Source organism: Plectropomus leopardus, chromosome 1 (genome assembly GCF_026936395.1).
Source record: "Plectropomus leopardus strain MGB_pleo_1.0 chromosome 1, ASM2693639v1, whole genome shotgun sequence".
In the NCBI taxonomy this organism is placed as follows: domain Eukaryota; kingdom Metazoa; phylum Chordata; class Actinopteri; order Perciformes; family Serranidae; genus Plectropomus; species Plectropomus leopardus.
Window position 1 is genome coordinate 10658399 of NC_142176.1, and position 25231 is coordinate 10683629.

The 25231-nt window shown below is 39.4% G+C and overlaps 1 protein-coding gene across 2 annotated transcripts in view; it reads right to left on the reverse strand.

Moving 5' to 3' along the window:
• The window catches only part of itga11a (integrin, alpha 11a), a 95547-nt gene that overhangs the window by 43127 nt on the left and 27189 nt on the right, over positions 1-25231 (reverse strand). The window contains exons 1-2 of one of the 2 annotated variants that reach the window (XM_042491529.2): positions 24939-25150; positions 11581-11695 (exon numbers count right to left, since the gene is read on the reverse strand). In XM_042491529.2, the coding sequence (XP_042347463.2) occupies positions 11581-11695; positions 24939-25011 (188 nt within the window). In that variant the 5' untranslated portion in view covers positions 25012-25150. Of the gene's footprint in view, positions 1-11580; positions 11696-24938; positions 25151-25231 lie in introns of those variants that run through there. The other variant, XM_088075129.1, reaches the window with a different exon arrangement.

Here is a 25231-nt window from a genome sequence, read left to right on the forward strand (position 1 = left end):
AAGTACACTGAACACTGTGCTGCATAATCATAGGGCCTAAAAGTGTGTTTGGAGGGCATGAGGAACTGAGTGCAGCATCACAACTTGAAACGGTTGCACGTTATATCCTAAACTAATCACATTCCTGGAAAAGCTTCAATAAATACAGTGGGTCAACAAGGAATTTAAACAACTGTGCAGTCCAAGTGAAAATCACAGGGAGAGCGGTGGGCAAAGGAGCAACTCCCAGTTCAGTGGTGGTGCCCCAAAGGAAAGACACTCGACACCACTTTATAGCAACAGCAGACGGCAGCCAACCTCCTGCACAGACTTCTAGGTCAAAGTCTAACAATTAAAAAAAGACTGAATTTCAGCTTCAGGATTTCTAGGTCAGGCTGACAGCTGCTCCAATTTCCCAAGAAAACTGTTTGGTAATAGTTAGTGGAAAGGCGTGTGCTCAGAACCTCCATGTAAATGACATAACATGATGAGTAGGATTTCAGAGGAAATCAAAGGTGTCCTGGGGATTGTAACATAATAAGAATACACTTCATTAAGCATACTGTTGTAATATTTTGCATTTTAATATAATTTCTGAATTAATCTGAACACATTCCTCAAGATACCAAGACTGTATTCATCATCACAACCACCAATTTTTTCATCTGGGCAGAACAGCAAGGTAGAAGGAAGGTAGTGGGTAGATTTATTTGTCATTTCTAAACAGAAAAATGAACCAAAATGAACCAGAAGAGAGGGTATGTTTTTCTCCAAAAAGTAATGCCTTGTACAAAAATGTTTTCTTTTTTTCTGTAAGCTCATTTCACGACCACTGTCTAAAAAGACATTTTGACTTTGTACTCAGCAACAACTTTAAAATGACTCAGCTCAAATGTCAAATGGATTTATCAGCTTTTGCTATGAAAGCTAAAATCCTGCCGTACAGTAAAACATAAGTGTTCCTTTGAATTAGGACCCTGAGTTAAGTTTTGTCACTGTGCCAACTTTGTTCTTTTATATTACTAGTGCAGTGCCTGTTCACAACATACCTGTTCATTACGGGGCGATTGCTTGGCTTCTGGTAACTTTTTCAAGAACAGCCGCACACTCTCCATTGTGCTTCCTTACGTCCCGAGCAAAACAAGCGCCACGACGTAGTTGCATCTCGTAGCAATGCTAGAGTATACACAGCATTTGTTAATAGCTAGCCATTTGGAACCAGGCTATTTCAGCGAACCATAGCATTCACGTTATATCAGTAATGCTTAAAATGCTTGAGTATGCTAAAATATAACATCTCCAGTCTCTAGAGTCTCCTTTTGTTACGAGGTTCTCACATCAGGGATTTAGTTCACTTGACCCCAAAATCTGGTTTGTTTGATTGTTGCAGACACTGTATACCAAACTCAGGCGAAGTAGATCAATTCATACTCAAGTCTTCTTGATAAAGTGATCTCGACTATGGTTCATTTGTACTCCATTAGAGTGTGCATGAGGTGTAAACAGTACAGAAAAATGGAAATGGACTGCTATTAAATGCTGACGCCTCTATATCAGACAGCAGTGCAGCCTGCTGCTGACAGACTCAGATACAGCTTTGCCACCGCCTTGACCTGTAGTCACAGCACCAGCTGCAGGCAGAGCGCAGCAGCTCCTCCTCCGACCAGGAGCAGAGCATCACTTCACACCCTTTTCGACACTGTCACACAACCAAAATGTCACGTGGATGCTGATGCGAGTGGACTCAGGCGCCACACAGCATAATTTCTGTGAAAGCTGGGTGACAGTAGAGAGTGAGAGAACGAGCTGCACCAAGCATGCCCTGAGGCACTGTAACAGTTAAATGGGGTCCTCACATTGAGGTCCCTTCTAAATATACAACACAGTGTGTACATAATGCACAATTAAAAAATATATACGTAGATCTCAAGAGCTCACACTTTACACTGCATTTCCTCAAAGCCATAGCAATACACCTCAGCCAACTATAACCTCAGCACCTATATCATATTCAATTTTATCTTGCAAAAGTTAAAAGTTTAAGAAGACTACTGTATACAAAGTACAATATAACAGAAAAATAGAAATTAGAACATCAATAATGTTTGTTTTTTATATTATTTGCTTTTTTCTTTCACTTTTTAGCAATTATAATCTGTTGCCCTGGGTTGCTGCATATAGTTCAACACCACACTAACTGTGGTCCTACAGGTATTAATAAAGTTGTATTTAATGATAACTGAATGCAAATTTCCATGACACCTGGACACACTCCTGCTGAGGAAGTCTGTGTGATACAATAAAGCCCCAGAATAGCAGTGGACATCTGTGGTGAGATTGTTAGTTCAACTTCTGTTTCCAAAAGTCAAGAATGAACTTTCAGGTTTGAGTTTATTTTTGTTGCCATGTGGCATGCCATCTTCATTTGTGAGTGTCTGTTAGGGCAGTTCTAAATGTGATGTGTTTTCAGGGCATATCCATAGAAAATTTTGTTATGATTTGACATTTTACAGCAGCAAATGAGGACAAGAGGAAATGTTGTCCAAACAGTCCATCACTGCACATCAAAGAGTCATATGGAAGTAAGCTTCAGTGTTATTACACCTGACGCCAACTTTTTAAAGTCTCACAGACTCTGGAAGTCATTTTCGCCACAGCGGCTCCGACAGGGCTCATATTTTCAAAGCTATTAATATCATGATTATGACTTCAGTTATTGCTGTCTGTTGGCAAGGGGAGACGCTGCAGCACAAGTTCAGGTCAGGATACAGCCACCTTGATGAAAAGGGACCATTGTTGCCTTGGACTTGGACGCCTGCCTCGGGGCCTCCTGAATTTCTCCAGAAGCTGTTCAAACAATCATGTTCCAGAGCTCATTAGGGTCGAATGCGAGCCTCAGTGCATCATCACTGCAGGAATGGTAATGACACCGAAAGAAATAACTTGACCCACAATGAATGCGTGGACATTTTCTACCGTGGTTACCGGGGGATACAGGATTTTGGGGTTTTGAGGAAGCGCCATCTCCTAGCCCAGGCTGTCATTAATGTGGTGATGTTTTTCATATTTGGAAGGAAGAGATGTATACGCTGTGAAACCACATCCCTGCCCCAAACATGAGTTGCTACTCCAATGTCACGCTTGCTCATCACATTCCAGTTGTCTGCATTAACAGGATATGTGTTGTTTTGTTAATGCTGCCTCATAAATTGCAGAACTGTAATGGTCACATAATAATTTTCCAAAGACATTCATTTAGCGTGTCTACTTTACTTGAGAGTATTGACCAGACAGTGACAGGGTGACTTATGAGGAGGCACATGCTTGTTGCTTTAACTCATTGTCCCATTAAGCATGTTAGTCTTTTTCAGGTCAAACAAAGAGCTGCCTCTGTTTTACTACAGGTCTTGATTCCCAATTCTGATTTATTGCCTATATCCCATTTTTTTGGGCCGCCTACTTACATCTACTCTGAAAAGTGACTCAAATCCAATATCTGCATTTACACTTTGCTTACGCTTGAAACAACATGCATCCATAAACGGATACTGGTATGTCCTCGTAAGCGTGTCTGTTTTTAAACAAAGCCTGTGGGAAACGTGTTCACGTATGCGTACTGGCGGAAGACCAACAAGAGCTCGCAGTATCTGTACACTAGTGTTTACATGCTACCTGGAAGCCTCCCCCACATACAGTAGTTTTAAATCAGACAAAGGGACTTGATGCTATAAGACTCTCTGTCTGTGTGACGGGCTTCCGCGAGCTCTCGTTGGTCTCTCACGCACGCATACGCAGCTTCCACACTAGGAGCTGCAGGCTCCAGACTACAACAAGGCTAAAAACATGGCACAAGTGAATTGTTTTTACAAAAATAGAGTCCGCACACTAGATGATGCTCCCATGAACATTTATTACCTCCACGTGTGACGTTTAATTCTTGTGTGAATTCTTGTCACTGTCTGGTCATACGCTGACATTAAGTTTCACACAATACATGAACAGCAGCCTCCTGGTTGAAGGTCTGGGTTTGTTTGTCCCATGTGGACTTTCTCGCTCTGTATACTTAATTTGTGTGCCGCACACCACAAAAGATCCTCAGTGACTCCACATTAACATTGTTTTTTGTGGTGCCAGCATATAATTTGAGCACATTTTATGCCCACCACCACATAATGCATGTCCATTTCATGAATCTCTATATAATGGAGCTGGCCTGATACAACCTCACGGCCTGCCTGTAGAGTCCAATTTTACTACATTCAGTGTAACAGGTATCTATCGTCTAACTTAAATGCTGTCAAAATACTTCAAACTGCTGACATATAGGCATTGCAATCACATGACTGTGTGTGTTGTGTCTAAACTAAAACTGAATAGATCGGATTTGTTTTCCCGTCTAGCTCAGGACGTGTAAAAACAATTTTCTGTGCAGCTTTGAAAACGAGCTAAATAAAGGGAACACTATTTAAGGCTGGTGCTGAAAGACTTCACAGACTCCCTGCAGCTCTTTGTGGTGTGCAACTCGTAACCGAGCTAAAGAGTAAAGGTCAGGTCTCCATTGAGGAGACCCGGTACGACTGTCGAAAAATAAACAGTTGGAATAGAAAGTGGGAGGCTTCTGTGGTGCATGGCTCAAATATGCAGGTCCGTGTATCCCATCAGGTTTAAACACCCAAACTCTTCACCAACTGGAGGTGAAGTGGCCTCTTCTTAGTCCCTAAAGAGTGCCTGCTCTGGCAGAGTGTTTAGAGCACCATAATGCTCAGTAGACACGTGAGGAAATGACACATTCTTGACATTGTGACCTTTTCTCAACTTGGTAGCTCTATCAGCACTCGTGGACAGAAACTGTTAACAGAAGATGTCTCATTTTCGTGATGTCATTTTTGTGAAACTGAGAAAACAGTAATTTTATCCCGCTCACCACATGCTTGGGTAAGAGGAAAAAACATCTTAATGAAATGATTTCTTCGATACATGCTCTTCTACACATGCTGTTTCTTATGCACTTAAGCTCTTGCAAATAACTTGTGCAGGCACACAACATCAGCAAACACGACTTTCTTAATTTTGTCCTTGAAGTCCTTGACGTGTTTGAATTTAGCTGCACACATGTCTTACCTCAGGTTCGGGTCATAAAAACCTTTTTTTGTAACAGAGTCACTTTCCAGCTGTGATCCTGTTCCTATCCAAACAGAGCTGAGGGTTTTGAGAAATCAGACAGCTCTGGAAAAGTTGACCACGCCGCAGACTAGTGCAGATGCTCACAGGCAACATCAGTGATTGTATCAATTTAAATTCTCTCGAAAGCTCAGCTGAGGTGAAACCACTTCAGGGGAAAGTGGAGGTTAAAAAGTTAAAAGGCATAAATGACCAGGGAGGTGGACTGTCCACCTCAATTAATAATAAGTGTATCACTCAAATTACAGTTTCTACATGACTAATCTAAGTCACATTTGTAAATACATTAAATACAAGCTCACAGACCCAGACAGTCAGCAGAAATGCCCCCCTGAAGCGCTGACACTTGGTGAGCACATGTTCTGCTGCAGAGTTGCTGTCTGGCACTTCAAAGATGCTTTTTCATTCGCTTAAAAAAAGCATCAAATTTTGTCCTAATCAGCACAGATCATTGCCTCATCAACACATCCATCTTGAAGGAAACAAATACTAAACCCTCGTAAACCTCTTAGATGGCACACATGAAAATGAGACACATGTGAGGTTGAATTCATCACTTTCCCACATGAAAGCATCTCATCTGGTACCAGTGATGGAAAACAACATGCTGTAATAGTAAAATACTGTATTTAACCAAAATTTAGAGTATTTTTGACTTTCATACTCCACGCATGTATTTGTCAGCTACTTTCGCTAAAAGTTTTATTTAAAGGTTCAGTGTGTAGGATTTAGAGGGATACATTGATAGAAATTGAAAATAATATAAGAATGTTTTCTTTAGTGTATAATCATCTGAAATTAAGAAAAGTAGAGTTTTCGTTGCTTTAAAATGAGCCATTTATATCTTCATAGAGATTAGTCCACATCTAAAGAGATCGCCATGTGACACTGCCATGTTTCTACGGTAGTCCAGAAAGGACAAATCAAACACTGCCTTTAAAGAGAGCCATTCTTGTTTTCACACAGACCACCAAAGTTAGAAGCCTCTCCACAACAAGAGTGACAGAAAAAAAGTGTTTTTATTGGTTCCAATCAACGGGTCCGTTTGTTTTGGAGAAGGGATTTCTGTGAATAATTTGGCTCCCAATAAAAACCTCCTGAAAGTCTGGATCATAAGTTATCAGAGAAAAGGGTGAGCACATATAAGCAGGTGCTTGGCTAGTGGCAAACAGCGTCAATGAAACACTGACTTATAATGTGAAACTGTTTCATTCTGTGTTTTCACTGGTTAAAATCACCTGGATTATTTGGAGAGAAAGAGACTGCTGCGGATAATTTGGCTCATAGTAAAAACCTCCTCAATGTCTGGCTCACAAATAAGTTAAGCACACATTTTCAGGTGCTGGGCAAGCAGGTCGTCTGTGATGTGCCAAACAGCGTCAGAGAAACACTGATTTATATCGTGAAACTGCTTTATTCACTGTTTGTTGATTTAAATCACCAGGTCCATTTGTTTCAGAGAGGAAGAAACCTCTGTGGATAATTCAGCTTGTGGTAAAAACCTCCTGAACCATCAACACTAAAGGAATTCTAACCAAGAGTTCATACGTGGCACATGGGAGAAGTTTTTGCTGGTGGCAAAATGCAATCCTTCCCGCTAGATGCCACTAAATCCTACACACTGCTCCTTTAAGTGAAGAATCTGCAGACTTCCTCGACAGCTGTCTCATAACAGCTGGAGTCTCATATCTTTTCCCCACGCTATCACTGGTGTGAAATAAAACTATCCTGAGCGGCAATTTCTTCGGTTTTGATGTTTGGGTGTGTAGTTTAAATCAAGTATTATCAAATTTAAAAACAACATTATTTGCAAATCATCCTAATGATACTTTTGCACTCAATAACACTGTGTTATCGCGTCTCCCTCAGATCCTGCAACATTCCCAAGTCCAGCTGAGAGCTGTCAGATTAGATACACACACTCCCACAGACACACACACAAATATACTGTACAGCTTGAGTTTGTGCATGCAGCTGTGTGTCCACATACCCACACCTACGCACACCGCTGCACTGACTAAACAGTCTTTTTAAAACTAAACTCCACTGGGTGAGTAAGCCGTCTGACGGGGACACAAACGAGTCATAACGAAGGTTTAAACCAAAAGGGACACTCAGCACTGTGGACCACTGTAGCTTCAGTCAGACAGTAAACTCAACAGCCACAATATTGAAACAAAGCTTTATAACATTGTTAACATATTTAAAAATAGATATTAACCCTTTGAAATCTGGAGCGACATCACCTTTCTTGTGCTGATATAAAAAGCCTTTCTGAAGTTTTTAAATCTTTGCATCCTGTAAAAATTGGTGGGATGGGAAAAAGACAATAATCAACTTTTCTTTTAAAAAAAATAAAACAATAATAATAATAATTTTCAGGTAAATGACTTGTACTTCTTGCGTTTTGTTTTTTTGTTACAAATTTTTGGGTAATTTCTTCTGTTGTTGCTCACTGCCTTCTTCCAGTGTTATGAAAGAGAAATTAGCCAATTTATTAAGGTTTCAATTATTTTTCTTTCCTTGCATTGGTTTGAATTTCCAACACTTTAGTCCTCTTACACGTTATCACTCTTTTTTTTAACTTATAATGAATAAAGGCACTTTTATACCAGGTGTATGGACAGCTAATAAAGATGCCAAATCTCTGTCCCTGCAGCTCCACTTGGCTGGAGGCTGTTTGTACAGTCTGTGCTGCTCTGCTCTGCTCTTCCACTGCAAATGTTTCCACCTCGTTCTCACACATCCACCTCAGACGAAGCAGCGTCTCTGGTGACCTTTATTCCACACAAATCAGCCACTCAGACCTTTTCAGTTCTGGTAGACATGGTTGGTTGACAGCTGCTCCGAATGGCAAAGAAGTCGGATTTTATAGTGTAACCGACTCTGATCGACATCTGCAAAGGAAGACTTTGACTTCTGGCAGCTGGCAACTCTTGCTAGTTTGTCATTTTGCTCTCCAAGTGTGTCACTGTCCCTTCTTGTACACCAAGAACACACACGTTTGAACTCCCTCACTCCCCATTTAAACCTTAAAGGATAAGGCTGGTGATATTCTATATTTTTATTATTGTCAAACAATGAAAAGACTAAAACCAGCAATGTGTCTCAATACTCTCTGACTCTCCAAATCCCTGTGTGTTCTGGTTCATTGTGTAAATGTAATTTTTTTTTAAAGTGGGTCACAAATATGTATTTTTGGAAGCACTGACGTTTTTGCCAAATGCTACTCAAGCACATCTGACCTGTCCATTTATTGAGGAATATTTTTATCTGTAGAATCGTGAGTATTTATGACAGCTTGAGGGTTTTACTTGGATTGACTCTTACAGTAACTATGTGCTCATTACAATGCAGAAGCACCTGCATCATTGCATACAGGTATGGCTCACTGATGTGTTAAATGTTTAAAAAAGGGCCTCTGGTACAGAAGAGTCCACCATATCAAGTTACACAAACATTGTTAGTAGGATCAGTTTATTGTTGGTTTTGGTCGTTTCGGGTGATTTGTTGACAATAAAAAAGCCTGAACCTGATTCCAACCTAAATCCTAAAACAACCATTTTAAGAGGTGAAACAGGGTAAAATTGCTTTTCTTTCCAAAAATGGATCTCAATACAAGAGTGTATGTACACAAACACAGTGGAAAGCTCTCAATCAGCTTCTATAGTCCCTTCTACTTTGAGGTCACTAACCGACATTGTGATCTGAGATTTTATCAGCCAGCAGAGTGATTTAACTGCCAAGTGCAATATAATAAAGCTTCTTTATATAAATATGAAACTCTCTCACAATACTCTCTCTTTTCACACACACATGTCCGACACTATAGGCCTCATATGTCAGGCTGCCTGAGGGTGACGGAGGATAGATGACTTGCCAAGAGGAACAGTAAAATGGGACAGTAAGCACAGTATGTGATTTTTTGTAGCTTATTTACACTGGTCCCATTATGATGGAAGAAAAGTGCTTTGTGTGAAAATTGGAATTATACCATCAGGCTATTCTTTAATGACCGATAAATTCTTAATGGGACATGAACCAGTCTGACCACAATGTTGTTGCAACAATAATTACACTTATTCCATGACAGACGTTGTCTCAACTATTACCCTGTGGTTGGGGTTCAAGGTTTTCTGCTCGATATTTTAAAAATCACGAGCTGGACATACATTTTACTCAGCAGAGTTTGCATCAAATTGAAGTTACTTAAAGGTTAGATTATGAACAGATTCTTGTGAGGCAATGATATATGATCCAAAAAGTCCAGATCCATGTATTTAACTTTGCTCTCAGAGTGAAAACACAGCACAGCATTTTACATTATCACAAAGAGGAATTTTATTGCTCTGGAAAGTTAGCATAGTTGTTTCATGTTTCCTCACACTGGTCATGGTGTAAATAGTAGTAACACTTTGGTCCAATAAAAAGGGTGATTAATGTTTACCTGTGTGTTTTATTGACCTGAACCTGGAAATTGCGCTGTCATGTTGTTGCATAAATGGGTGGGCTGCATTTCTACACACAGTGCATCTGGACACAGCCTAAAGCTGCAGACACTCCCAACCGACTGAAAAAAACAAAGCAGCGTTAAGGGCAGACTGTTGCATCGCCTCACATCGCTTGTGTCAGCCAAAACGTTGCACTTGCAACATTGCACTTGCACATACGTTTTGTGACTGCGTGTAAGGAAATAACTCTCCATGCCAACAGGTGGGACAAATGTGTGTTTGTCATTAAAAAGGGGAAACCCAGAGACCAACAGGTTTTTTAAAAAAATTTGGGATGATAAAATGAGACGGAGATGTACAATGTGAAGAGCCTTTTGTCAGTGCCCTCTTGACATTTCAAATTACAAATCAGAAAGCAATTACTTATTTTTAACAAAAAAAGTGGTTATTTAACTTTCTGTCTCATTTAGATGTGCTGTGTTTGCAGTCATGACAGTCAAGGTAAGTCTGCTGTTAGTCATGAATGTGGTGCCAAGCAATTTGGAAGCGAAGTCTTCTGTACTCATGAATACCGGGCTTCAGAAAACTGAAACTGTGTGCACTGTTAGGGAAATATCTAGTTATTTTTAATTTCAAGGTTAAAACAAAGTCCGGCATGGTGCTACAGTGGTTAGCACTGTCGCCTCACAGAAGAGAGTTTTGGGTTTTGCATGTGGAGCTTGGATTTTTTTCTGTTGTGGATTTTCTCCAGGTTCTCCAGCTTCCATCCACAGTCCAAAAACATGCAGGTGTAATTTGTTGTCTGTCTCTACATTGTTGTCTGTCTCTGTGCATCAGCCCTGTGATTATCTGGCAACCTGCCCCGCCTCTTGCCATGTGTCAGCTGGGATGGGCTTCAACCTTCCCATGACTCAGAAAAGGATAAGCGGTTATAGATAATGGAGGGAGGGATGGATGGTTAAAACAATGAGATTGCTAAAAGGAGACAAAATGCAAACAATGGTTCTGGCCACACACATTCCTTCATCAACATGTCACACATTGTACATCTAAGCATCTACCCAACAAATAAGACTTCATATTATTCACTTATCAACTGCAAAAGGTCTCTTGTCAGGAAATTTTAAACATTTTAACAAACGACCAACGCTATCATTTTGCCAGTGACGTCATTCTGGGAGCCAACGAAGTCAGAGAGAATGCAGACATTGAATGAAATACATATAAGCAGAACTAATGATTTATACATACGCGCGCACACACACGCACGCACGCACGCACGCACACACACACACACACACACACACACACACACACACACACACAGAAGCGCAGCTGGAACTCGACATGGTACTAGCACAGTGTTTGCTACCAGACATTTTTTTAGGCTGCCAGAAACTAATTTTGGCCACCACACGGTGCCAGTTGGCCTAATAATAGTGTGCATCAGGAGTCAGTTTGTGCGATGAGGTAACGAGATGAATGTAAGCTATCCAGCTCAGAACTGCAGTCTGTGTTGCAGTACAAATTAATGGGAGGAAAGCTTGCACACCACAGGAGAGGTACAGTAGATCACTATCTTTCTGGGGAAAAAAATAACTCACTGCCAAGTCAGACGGTCTGTCAGCGCTACAGCTTGTCGCTTGTGTTTTACAGTCGTCATGTAGTTGACCTCTTAATCTTTGCCATAGATCAACAGGGTAAACTCTGGCTGCTTAACAGAAGCTACAAATAAACATGATAATAAGAGATACTGATATTTTATGTCATAAGATAAACTGTAGATGAAAAAGTCTGACAGTGTAATCCAAGAAGTTATTGTGGTGTCAGAAGCAATCAATAAAGAAATTTTCCCAGCTGTGCGCCAAGCTACGATAAAACAGGCACAGATCAGCAGAATTTGACATGAGTACTTTACAGGTGCGATATTTTGCATCTCAGCAGTATGTAAATCATATCAGCCTCTTACCACTTTTCTCCTCCAGCAGCCACGTGTTGCTGAACAGTGTATCCAAACTGCGCTTGTTTAGGGCCTTTGATGATCCTGAAGTTCTTTGTGTCGATGTTAAAGCAGTCAGAGAGACCTTGAAAAGGAAAAGAACATTTTTATGATCATAGGCTAAAGAAGATCCCATAAATGTCCTGAAGTACCAAGTGCATCATAGATATACAACCTAATTGCAACACAAGTGCAAGCATTATGTCATGCAGTGTTCCTCGTGTTAATGGTAAAATAACAAGGTGCTCATTTTTCTATACCCCCTATAGAAAAACCTGTCCCTACATATTAAAACAAAGCCAAACAAAGGCTTGAAAACAAACAAACAAACAAAAAAGGATTTTTGGGGAGGACTGATGGTTTACCTCTCAGGAGGTAATCTGAACCATAGGAGTGTAGTTGCAAGGGGAATGAGTAGGTTTATAATGTAATTTGTTGTAAGATGTGTAAGTTGCTATGTACTGTATGTTGTTTCCACTGAGGACCGCTTTAGAAATATGTGTTTTTTGACTGCTATCCTCTGGGATTTTTTTGTCATAATGTCCCTTCTATAAACTGTGCTTTTAAATTCCCTTATTTTTGTGATCAAATTTAGTTTTGTGCAGAATATAATAACAATCTCATGCACATGTGCCCATTTATTCCCCTCCACACCCCAGCTGGCTTAGAATGACCTGTGAAGTCTTAATGTTATAACTTAAAATAAATAAATAAAAATAAAAAATAAAAAAAACAGACAGAATATTGCTTTTAAATTCTTCATAAAAATCAAATCAAGTAGGCTTGGGCGGTGTTTAGAATTGCAGTAGGTATGATTCTGAATACCACCAAAAATATAGACGTTCATCTTTCTATTAATTAAACTGACACAGAGATGCTGTATTGAGGGGATGCAGTGCATGCACCATAAGAAGTCAATCTCTACTGGTGGATCAGTAAGCTAAGAAAGGTTTTGACTGTGAGTAATGGGGGACACTGCAGGACCAAAAGGAAGAGACAGAGAGGGAAATATAGAGGTAGATAGAGCGTATTTTTACAACTAACTCAGTGATTTAAGGGTGTATTTTGACCAAACTAGGAGAGGCTAGCCAAGATGGTTTTGGTAGGTTTTAGTTTTTTTCTGTCAAGTTTGAATGAAGTGTGAGAAACTTGAACTTATAAGGTGTATGGTTGTATTTTCCTGTTTAACAAGTAAAGTGCGTGTAATAATATTTCCTTTCCTTTCCTTTCTTGACATTTGAGCTAAATTGTGGTGAGGTAGAGCACTACAATGACCTCTATTGTCAGCAGTTCAACATTTCGTTTTTTTTTTCCTTACACTAACACCATAACAAACCATATACCCTGGAGAAATGGCAAAAAGGAATGAAAGAATAGATACCGCCCATGCCTAGTATGTAGTTCTTTACCATTACCATAACCTATACAAAACATGTAGGTTTCAGTGCCACGTTGTAATATCTCAGCAGTTTTATGAACGTCTGTACCAAAAAAAACTTTCACATCAACATTTATCAGAGCAGACAGTGTCTGGCTAAAGTGCAACAAACAACTGCCAACTCATTCTTACTCATCATTAAAATAATCCCTTTCCTGTCTCGTGTCTGTTTGTCTCCCTGTGCTGCTCTAAACACAGACTTCTCTCATAAAGACAACAAATACTAATTGTATAAGCATTGCAGAGAAACTGAGCTGTCACATTTGATTGACATTCATCCATCAAACATACTGACAGGAGTTTTGGTTATGCAGCATCGTATGACCTTTACCAGTGTTATGTAAAAAAGTTTGCCTGAGGTGTGCTACTTCACATGTGTAGGTTTCAAAAACAGGTGCTCTTTGGACTCAAGGACAATATTGACCAAAAAAGGTGGTAAAGGAGGTTAGACTTGTTATTTCTTTTGTCAATAAGTCAAAACCAAAAAATTCCAGGGCACACTGTGCTACAAAAGTTGAAAAGCCTTTAATAAATGGGTTTGACCACTATGCGTTTCAACTTACAGTCATCAGGGCATGTAACAACAAGAGGCAGCTCACAGATATACCAAGGCTGATGCCAGGTGCCAGGCAATCAGAGAAACACTAGATAATTGTTACCAATGTTTTACTCCCAAAAGAGCTCTTTGAAAGACACACATTGAGCATTTAATAGGTCTAAATCTGGTGTAAGAAAGATGCTAAATTGTTGATTTGGTGAAGGAGCTGAGAAGACCCTCAAAGTGTTCTAAATGAAAATAACAAAACACATGCAACACATCAGCACCTAATCTCTTGCAACTGCAAGACACAGCAGGGAGTTTTGTTTCGATATTGCAGTTAATGTTTAGTGAAGTGTAACCCAACAGGTAGCAAGAGGGTAAAAAGTAAAAGCTGCTGTGGGACATGATCAAAGCCAATCCGTTTTCCCAAATGTGTACTTAAACTTCTCTCACATCTCTTGACAGCTTACCAGGTGACAGAAAAAAAGTAGCGAATGCCTGTTTCTCATTAAAATACCAATCAGAGAAGGTAAGCTTTTCAGATTTTGCATGTCACCAAGTTACCCATTATGGCTTATTAATGGCGATAGCATTATTTGGCTTTTAAATTTCCACCAAAAGAGTATGTAAGGACATGAAGGTGATGAGATTTTCTTTTTGGCATAGGAGAAGGGGAAAAAACGTAAGCGTCTGCCACTTCGACTTCCTCTCAATCCATCTCTCTCTGTTTGTCTGTCTTCTACTAAATCCCCTGCTGATCTATGTTACACCAGTTGCCAGATTTATTGTAAATGTGTGTTGATTGGTGTTGCTCCACTGATGTTTTAACTCAATGTTGACCTTTACACTAGAGCTTATTGAAATTCTAAATCCCCAAATATACCAAGTTAGATTGGGAACTATTACATTTCAGAGCAAAGAAAACACAAATACATGAGGAAAATAGTAAAGGAAAGTTACAGGCCAGTTGCTAGAAGAAAATGTTGGCATTGTATGTTTCTGCAAACCACGTAGTACATGTACATTAGTACATGTCATATTTATCATATACACGTTTTTACAGTGCTGGAGAATACGAGCTGACTTTGACATTTGGGAAATGAAGGGGATAGTGGATGACGTGTCACCTACACTAAATGCCTGCCAAGCAGCAGACCACAAACAAACAACAAAACCAGTTGTGATTTACTGAGTCATTGCTGTGTTTCCAGTGGCTTTTAAGGCTCCAAATGTTGGTGTTTTGTAGCAACCAATCTGTTTTTCCAGCGGCTTCTCAGACTCCAAACAAGGCTGTTTTGTAGCGACCTGAGAGTTTTTTTTTTTCCAAATAGCTTTTCAGGTTCCAAATGAAGGTGTTTTGTATCTACGCGTTGTTTGCATGTTTTTTCAGCAGCTTTTTAGGCTCCAAAAGAAAGAGTTTTGTAGCGATCTGTCTGCATTTTTCCAGCAAGGATAATAACATGAAAAGCCGACATTGCTGCTATTCCTACCAAGAATGAATCCCTAAAAAAGGGTAGTTAAGCCAAAACATAATTCCTAGCCATGACCAAGTGTTTTTTGTGCCTAAACCTATTCTTTATGTAAACCATAATTTAAATGTAAAGTTTCAACATATCCACTATAACATGCAAATGTAATGCATCTGTGGTTTGCAGAAACATACAATGCCAACACATTTTCTGGTCATTGGGTTGAAAGTTAAACTGACTTTATGCTTAATAAGACACAGAAGTTTGTTTTGTAGGAGATGTGCATGATTGTTAAAAAATAAAGTGCTTTCTCACAGTCTGAGCTGAGCAGCTGAGCTGAAAGCACAAAAGCCTCTGCTTTTAACCACCACTAACTCCCCCACTTCTTGCATCTCTGTGGCTCTTGTCCACACACTGTTAGGCTCATTCAATCCCTCGGCCTCACGCTAAACGACCCCTCTCCCCATCTGTGAGGTTCTGGGGTCACGTCAAGTTAAGTGAGCCCTTTTTTCCCTGCAAGGGGAAATTCAGTTAAAAGTAAACAACAGGGTGAAAGAATGCTCAACAAAGTTGAAAAACATGTAGAATTCAAATTAACCCGCAACAGGTGACAGCAGAGGTCACATTCAAGACAACTGTACCCAGGACTCTCTTATAATGATATCAGTCACAGGTGAAACTTTATAATTTACCTTTGGTAGTTATTTATTTAACTCTACATACCTAATGAGCAAAAGAATATGATTGTACTAATAAGAATATTACATAAAATACCTATTTAGAAAGAGAACTGTGCTATTACTTGCTGTTATGCAGAGAAAACAGTCTCTTAATACTCTCTTAATGTGACTACTGTTGACCCAATATTGTTGCCATGTTATCCAATAACCCTATTAATTGTGAGTTTAGCATCTGTTTCCACTTTTATCCCAATGATACTCATCTTCATCGCCAAGATAAATGGAGAAGCCCAAGTTACCCGCATTACATAACTGTCTAGTTGATGTCAAGGACTGTGTGTCCCAAAATCTTCAGGACGTAACAATGTGTACCAGTCTGCCATTAAGAAAACTACAGCTGAGTCTTTGAAACACACCTCCCAGGAGCTGTTTGCTTTTCTTGGCTTTCCATGCAACACAAAGACTATTAACAATTCAGTGTCAGTGTGTTGGTTTGGGGCTGTGTCAAATACAAAACATTGTTGTGTAGCAGTTTGTGGTTTGATTCCAGAGCCAACACGGAGCAAGAGTTTGCTTTTGAGGCCTCTTGAGGTGCCAGTTTACTTCATCAGAAATGGTTGTCAGATGGGTCAATAGCTGCGGAATCACGTCCTCCTACCCCTCTTTCACGTCGAATTTGAGTGGGGCTGTGTCCGACCGTTTTTGTAACTTCCAAAAACCAATCCAATATAACTTCATATCCGCTTTCTGCAGCAATTGGCCAGCTGAACAAAGTAAAAACTATTTCTATAACTCTTTATATTAAAAGCTAAGGAAAAAATAACATCAATGTCTTTCAGGACTGTTTCCAAAAGTGCAATGTCATCTCTGTATTTAAACGATTGTTGTGTCTTCCTCCTCTCTGTTACTGCCTTCCAGTGTGGCCTTTTGGAACAGCTATGAAAACTTTTGGCGTCTGACATAGTTGGACAACACCTCGTACGGACTAGTTTTTTTCCGGTATAAAAAGAACTACTCCGTGCCTGTGTGTATTTGTTCAACTCAACCTCTGACTAATTTCAGAGCTCAAGAGAAGCTCCGATTCTGTCTGTCTCTTCCCTCCAGTCTCTCCTTTTCCTTCTCAAATCTGCTCATTTATAAAGTAGATCCATAAAGCCCTGGCATAAACAAAACATTTTCAATCAAGTCGAAACATTTTCAACTCTTGCACAGACCTTTGCATCAATTTGCACTGGCTCAGGTAGAGTCACATCTAATCCTGTCATACATTTCTGTGCTACCTCAAAAATTCACTTTCTGTCTGAACAGTTTATAACAGTATACAAATAACTTTTGATGGAGCTTTATTATGATTAATCAGATCTGTTTTTTGTGCAAACTGAGGGATCATTATCACTAAAAAAGCATTTTACCAGAGTTCCCACCACCGAAGGCAGGTGGAATTTAGGACCGACTCTTTTTTAATGCAATTCAGAATTAAATATAAGACTAATTTCACAGTAGCCAAAACTGAAGGGAAGAACAAACAGGAACCAAGATCACCTATTTAAGGTTAGCAAGATATAGATAAGATATTGTTTGCAATATAAAACATGATTTTTTGGTGATTTTAATGCAAGAGCATTTGGTTTATTATCTTTTTTAAGGTTACAAATTGTTTGAGCTTTTAAAGTGCAATGTCAAAAAAATAAAAGTCATAGAAACCTACTTCCCATGACTAAGCATTTTTAAGACTTTTGAAAGATGGGTAAAGGACATTATTTTAAAATTAATGGATTCAATGCCTTTAAAGACTGGTCACACTGTAATGAAGATGCTCCTCTCCTGCACTTAAGATTAGAAATCAAGCTTCTGGTGCTCAACCTCCAGCTGAGGGACAATTGTTGTTATGACTTCAGAACAAGTAATCCAATTTGAAAATACTCTCTTCACATATTAGCTAAAATTGTTTAATTAGAGCTTGTACATACGTAAATTTAAAACTATATTTTTCTGTTTTTTATTTTCTTTTTTATTGTCCCTTTATATTTAATGTTTAATTTCCTGTACATTGAGAGCAAAGCTAACTGTCAAATTCCTTGTTTGTTGAAGCATACTTGGCCAATAAAGCTTACTCTTCTTCTGTTTGGGTTGATAATGTTTTACTGAATTTTATTGCAATTTCTATGTTTTATAAACATGACATTACCTTCACATCAAGATGGAATGTGTTAGAGTTATAAAATACACTACTAGTGATACCATAGACTGCATAAAAAGGGACGTATCTATTGTGTTGTCACCCATTTGTTTGTCGACTTCCGTTTGGAAGCTCAAAGTTCAACATTTTGACCATCGTCATTGTCTTTTTTGGGGGCTGTGAAGGCGCGAGGAGTGGATCTGATTCATAGACTGTGGTTGGCAACTCACAGACAGCTTGTCATTCAAACGCTTTTAATTATGCATAACTTAAAGCCTTAATAAAATGTAAATAGGTGAGTTATATAAGAATCCACCCCTATATAGCAGTCATGAATGGTGAAATAAATTATAGACACCAAATAAGAGGAACCATAAGAGGAACTGCAGTTTTTGGCACTTCAACATTGGCCTCATTTTTCAGCCCTGGAGGTCTCAGCTTGAGTGACATAGACTACAGCTGCACCTCAACTTAGCTTTTTGTTTGTAACATCAGACAAGAATTATTTGTTTGGGTGAACAGTTGTTTGCACTTTGAAATGCAGAGGAGAGGTTACATATTGAGCAGCTGTGATCTTTGAAGAAAAATGGATGGTGCCTTAACAAAAACTTGAGGTTGTCCAAATTCCCTAGAAAGTGAATATTTAGATGTGTGAATAGGTTATCTAAACAAATAGAAGAGCAAACATCTACTCCCACGGTTCCTCAGCAAGTATCAGTAAACCCGGGGTCGAGACGGAGAGTTTTGGTGGACTGCAGACAGGGAGTGTCAAACCCATAACGACTATTTTACCACAGGACATTATGTGAGTGGAGTGACAGCCAGAGTGAATGAGTCTTTCATTTCTCAAGTCTGTCAAGTGACCAGGAGTTTATCACACCTTGATTGGCACAACTATAGACCATTTGTTCTGTTTCATGAAAAACCCCATTAAAATAAATGGCAATCTCTGCCATGGCGGCTCTTCATGTAAATATTGACACATTCTCCACGTTGCTCATTTCCTGCTGTATGAATGGTTCACATGTTCAGCTGGGGTTTGATCCGGCCCCCCAAACATCCTCCTGAAGTTTCTGTTTATCTGGAAACATAAAAGCGGTGACTGAAAATAGATTGCTGGGAACAGATAGGTGCATGAAAAATAAACAGAAATCAGTGGGTAACTCTCGACAGTGTGTGGTGCATAAATCATTTTACAAACAAAGGGCAGCGGGCTGTGCCATTCTGAAGTTATTATTGTTTAGCTGGAGCACATAGATTTTAACAGTTCTGGTCAATGATTTAATATTAGGGTGACTTATGACTATAGCATTTAAAATACATAGACTTTTTAAGACTTTAAAATGCCACTGGGAATAAAGTTTTAAGTCCAATTTTACAAAAAATAAAAAAAGAACTTACTTAGAGATAGGGACAATTTAGCCCAAAAGAAACAGAATTGGGAAATATCTGGTGTTTGTAAGCATGTTTTCTTGATGATTTTACATTTCTCACTCTATATGTGGTATTCCACTGCCTAGATTCCCATCCTGCCAAGCCAGTTTTCTCAAAATGTTCATTTCCCAATGTTGTCCAGGATGCAGTGACAGCTGCCAGTGAATCCTATGCTCTGAGCATTGCGACCAAAGACAAAATATAAGTGTTGTTGGTTCTGCTATACTAATCTGTGTGATTAATGTGTGAGGCATTCGGTCAATTGTTTAAAAAAAAAGGATGTTACCAGTTATTTTGAGATTTTAGAATGCAATGTCAGAAAAAAAAGATTCATAACTCCTAATTTCTTTTTTCCTGTCCCTGTTATATATATATATACATATGGCAGCTGATATGGCAGCTGATCATGTCCTCTCCAAAGGTGGAGGAACTCCACTGTTTTCCCAATTTGACATTTACGGCAGCTGTTCTTCTTTTAGTTAGTCACTAATTGCTAATAACTGGTTTTGAAATCTCCCGCTGTGTGGCTGCCAACATAATACGTAATCAATACGTCACACCTGTACTGTCCACGGTCATGTTTTCTGGCTTTACATTTTACACAGACCTCGTTTTGCGCTATTACTACCACTGGTCTCAGCTCAGAGGAGAGACAACTTTGTCCCCCCTTTCCATGACCGTATGTAGAACAGCAAGTCGGCATAATGGTGTGATATTCCCGCCTTAAACAGGCAGTGTGAAAGCAGCTTATGTCTAAAAATTTTTAAGACTACTGAAAGCTACGACAGGGTAAAGTATCAGGGTGAAGGCATGAGAATGGAGGTTACCCAATTTCCATTCCAATCTACTAATGTGGCAGAGCAATTTAATATTCCCAGTAATATCAGCAGCTTCTAACGCGAGGTCGGAGTCTCGCTGGGTTTCCTGTGTACAGGCTTCCATGCCCAGATAAATAAACCTCAGGCCGGTGGCTGCCGGTGCGACCCAAACTAGTCCGCTGCTGCCTTTGGCCTGACACCAAGCTGCAGGAGCTCCACCACAGACCCACTGACATAGAGCAGCCGTGCCGGTTGCACTGCGCAAACTTCTGGCTTGGACACATCGTCATATCAGTCAGGCATGATGCAGCTCTTTTATTAGCTGAGGCAGTGTCATATGGTTTAGGTTTGATGTGCATGTGAGTATAAGACACGTTACGACTGCATCTGACTGGTGTTTTAACAAATATGAGAACAGAGTGCACATAAACTAAATCTCAAAAGCATCAGAATGTACCGTTTTTCCATTGAATCCATCCTGGGTTTCCATTACAATGGTTTTCTCTGGAAAGATACTTCCCAGTTGACAATATACTCCCAAAGAATTTGGCACTTTAGATCACATTTACCCAACGCCAACGTAAATACTCTGGGAAGGCACAGGGTATCTAAAACCAGATGTTCCCCGCAGCAACAGCCAACTGGGCACTGATTAACAAGCTGTAAACCCTCTGAGCCAACAGAAAGCCCTCCGGGGATTCAGACCAAGTCTCCCGGGCAGAACAATACAAGACGTGTAGGACCAGCTACCACACACATCTGCATGACAGTGTCCAGATGTTTGTGTAGCGTTAGTCAGCAGTAAGTTTGTTTGGTGGAGTATTAATTGCTTTTGGCCAGTGTAACATTTACTAACTGTGACAATAAAACCTCAGCAGCCTATAAATAGAAATGCTGTAAAACAAAGCTACTCTTGATTAATGAGCAGGTATTTTTCAAAACAGTTTGACAGTAATTCAACCAATTAATCACTTGAATAGTTCAATTTGATGAGACATTTTAACACAAATTACCTCTGGGATATTGGTTGCTACTGATTTATTTAGTCCCTGTGAAAGCCAAAGAATAGGGCACAGTTTTGAAAACAGGATCTGGACACAGAGAGACCCAAAAAACAGTCGGCACAGCTTGATGTAATGTAGGAATCCTGATCAAATTATACCACCAAACTGTAATCATCTGACTCTTGTGTGAAACATAACCTCCTGCAAATTTATTGGCACAGTAAATACCTGGGGTTGCTGAATGGTCCCCTGAGAGTTTTCAAACTTTGAAAATTGGTTCTTGCAAATGGAAAAATTTCATATATTTGATTTTTATACGATGGCCATGGGATTCACTCTTTTTATAAGAAATGTTACCATTAAAATAATGCAACATTACAATTTACACAAAGCTTGGGTTGACTGTTTATCATAAGTTTAACTTTTTCTATATAAATTGTTATGGAATTGGTTATGAAAACCAGGCAAAAACCTAATCAAACTCCAATGACTTATGAGCTGTTTTAGCCAGTGATTTGTTTTGTGCAAATTTACACTTTAGTTCAGTATCACCACTCTCATCAACCACCTTCTTAGCAGCAGCAGCAGCAGCAGCAGCAGCAGCAGCAGCAGCAGCAGCAGCAGCAGCAGCAGCAGCAGCAGCAGTCTTCTTTAGACTGTTCTCCCAAGATAAACAACAGCATCAGCTCTTTCATCAAATGCTCCAAATTTACATCAATTTATGCTCAAGTGGCAAAGCCCTCTATCGGTCATAGCAATTATCAGTCTTGTCAATGGCAAAGAAGGAAGCTGGGTAACATTTAGGGCTGTATCCAACTCAGAATTATGTCAGTATAATCAGATTTGGCTGCTCAATTTAGATATTTGACTATTTGTTCCTTTTTTGTCCCATGAGAATTGGAATGGCTTTAGTGAGACTTTTAGCGTGACAGCAATGTTCATGTCATAGAGTTAACAGGGGAACTACGACTACTACTACTAATGACGGATTAGTAATGTGCAACAACATCTTTTTTTTTAACAACACTAGATATCAAACAAAAGCCAGAGACTGCATCATATTATCTTGCTGTGAGCTGTAAATTCATCACTTCAGACGAGCAATCACTCTGTCTCTGGGGACCAAGAAGTACACTTCACTCTGATAAAAAGTAAATAAATAAAAAAATCTCAGTCAACATCATCCTGTCGATGGGGGCGACAGAGATCTGAAAACACTTGTTTGCTATAATGCTCTTGTGATTGCAATTCACCGAGTAGGAGAAGAAAAGCTATCAAATCTTGTGATTATACTTTCCGTTAAGTGCAAAACAGTTAAATGTGAGACAACCCTACCCTATCAAAATGTGCGCACTATACAAGTATACAGTGTCAGACATGTAAGTGCACTAACAGAAGTATCCAAGACAGAGTCACTACTTCAAACGGAATACTAACTTTAACTTCACATCAGCCACCTGTATATGGTGATATAAGGACTGAGAGTCATTTGGCTTACAAAATAGTTACAAAAATAAAAGGCAAATATCTATACTATGGAGCAACAGGCTATAAAAAGCTTCATGCTATGGTACCAGATAACTCAGTGGTGAAAGAGAGTTAAGCATAGATTGCACTGACTGGAAAAAAAATAGCCTATTATAAGTTGATGATGCAAACACAGCTTCCCAAAATTTCCTTTGGGAAGTGGCCATGAGGTAATTGCTACCATTCACTTTTAGACTTACCCATTAATAAAATAATGGACTTTGCCTCTATTTCATTTATTATCAGGACACATCATGGAGTGTCAGTGTTTACCTAAACCAGAATCTGGCAGACTGTAAATTTCTTTGGAATATTTATTTTGTATTTTGAAGGAACTCCAGTAATAGCATTTTTTATGAGTATGTTAAGTAATTAATTCGCAATTTTGGCACTTAAATTGTGCACTTCACCTTCTACTATACATCAATATGAAAGTCATGGTGGGAACTTTCACGACAGCTTGATCTTTCCTGCATGGAGTGGCCACAGTGAACATTAATTAAAAGAAGATAATAAATTTGAGCTGAAATATTCAGTTGGAATTGTGCCGTCTGAGGACAAATCTGCTGAAGGTATTAGAAAAAAAAGGAAACAAAGGAAACAAATGGATATTTAGTTGTGATATAGACATGTTTCTCCAGGGTTCAAACACATTTTTATGGAAAAAAAATTCAAAACTTTTCCAATGACTTTTCAAGGATGTATAATATTAGCCAAAACATCACACATCGATGCATGTTACAACAACGTTACCTCAACAGCTACTGCAAATTAATTTTCTATACATTACAAGAAAGGTTGCCAATGGAAGATAAGTGTAACAATGTCATTACACACAACACATGACTTTTTCAAAACTTTCAATGATTTTTTCCCAGGCCTGGAAAATGTTACTGTGGAACTTCATGACTTTTTCATGTTTTCCATTACTGTGGAAACCGTCTCTATTTCAAATAGTAGTTTCTTGGGGCAATTCGCACCCGCTGTTTAAGCATGTAATCTACATCTATATTAGATGCTGAAACTTTAAGTTATCTGTATAGGATCATTGGTCCAAAACTCCCCAGATTCCACAAACAGCAGACTAAAACACAGCCTTCTTCTCATGTGCTTGCCAAAACATCTCCCACCACAGCCAGCATCGAGTCTTTCTCCGCAGACTCCTGCTACAAGGTCAGAGTCTCCCTCACTGTGGCATCAGTCCAAAGCTTGTTTCCAACAAATTCCAAAATCAAACCAAATATTTACAGAAGAGATTTCCTCTCTTGCACTTTTTAGTTTTGTGCTAGTTACCAAATGTCTAAATCGAAGATCAATTCATTTCTTCTTCTTGAAGAATTTCAGTCTTGTAGACCTCAGTTTATAAACCTCAGGATGATGCAAAATCTCAGAAAACGAGTGAATAATGCTTAATTGTTGAGGAAAACTGTCCATGTAAAGCCATGGAGACAACATGCACAGTATTTAATGGAAACATTGGCCAACCCAGTGTGTTTAAACAATGTGGTTACAGTCCAAAGTATGTTGAGCCCAAAAGCATATAGAGATGTCTGCTGTGGTGCTGCATCAGTTGCTCAAGTTTCTACAGCATATTTAAAGGACGCAGGAGGTTTGATGAGCTTAACTTGTATTTGAGGTAATTGTATATTCATTTATGTGACTTAGATGAAATGTTTGTCTTGGAAAAAACAAATATATATATTCTTCTGGTGCCCTTTAATCATTCTGCCTCTCTTTCTCTCCCCGTCTTGATGTGTTACTGGTATAGCGATTTCACTGGTAATTGACCACAGTTCTGGCTGAGCACCAACAACTCTCCAGTCGCTGGAAACTTGACTGTGAAAAGATAGCATCAACTTTCATCTGAGGCACGCAGCACCTCTGCAGACCAGAGTGGGACAACATATCCTTCAATGAAGCCACTGAGCTCTGCGCCTCCTGTCGCTTACCATGATAGTGGGTCAAGATGTTAGGTTATGATGTCATCCACACAAGCAGCCATTCATTCACTCAAGATATTCACATGTGGCTGTCCCTTTAAAAAAAACTTAAAAAGTAACAGTCTCAAAGTTTCCAGTTGCTGTTGGAACGGGTCAAAGTATAACTAACAATTATAGAGCCATTATTATACTGCAGACCTACATGAAGAAAGAAAGAACTTATTTATACAACAGCAACCATGTGAGGATACACACTCACTGAGACAATAACACAGGTACATAAACACCTTTCACTCACCTAACTGCTGGCTGCAGATCCAGAGCAGGAGGTAGCAGTAGTACTCCATATGTTTGCCGGTGCAAGCGTGCATGTGTTTGTGTGTGTGTGTGTGAGAGAGCGTGAGTGTGTGGGTGTGCGTGTAAGTGATGACTGCTGTGAGTGTGTATGTGGTGGGCCGAGGCAAAGAGACCCAGTGGCGGGCACAGTTAAAGATCCCACTCTGATTGACTAAGTTAAAGCGCTGCCTATATCTTGGGGAAGTAGGAGGGGACTGTAGGAGGAGAAGAAGAAGGAGGAGGTCCACTCAGACA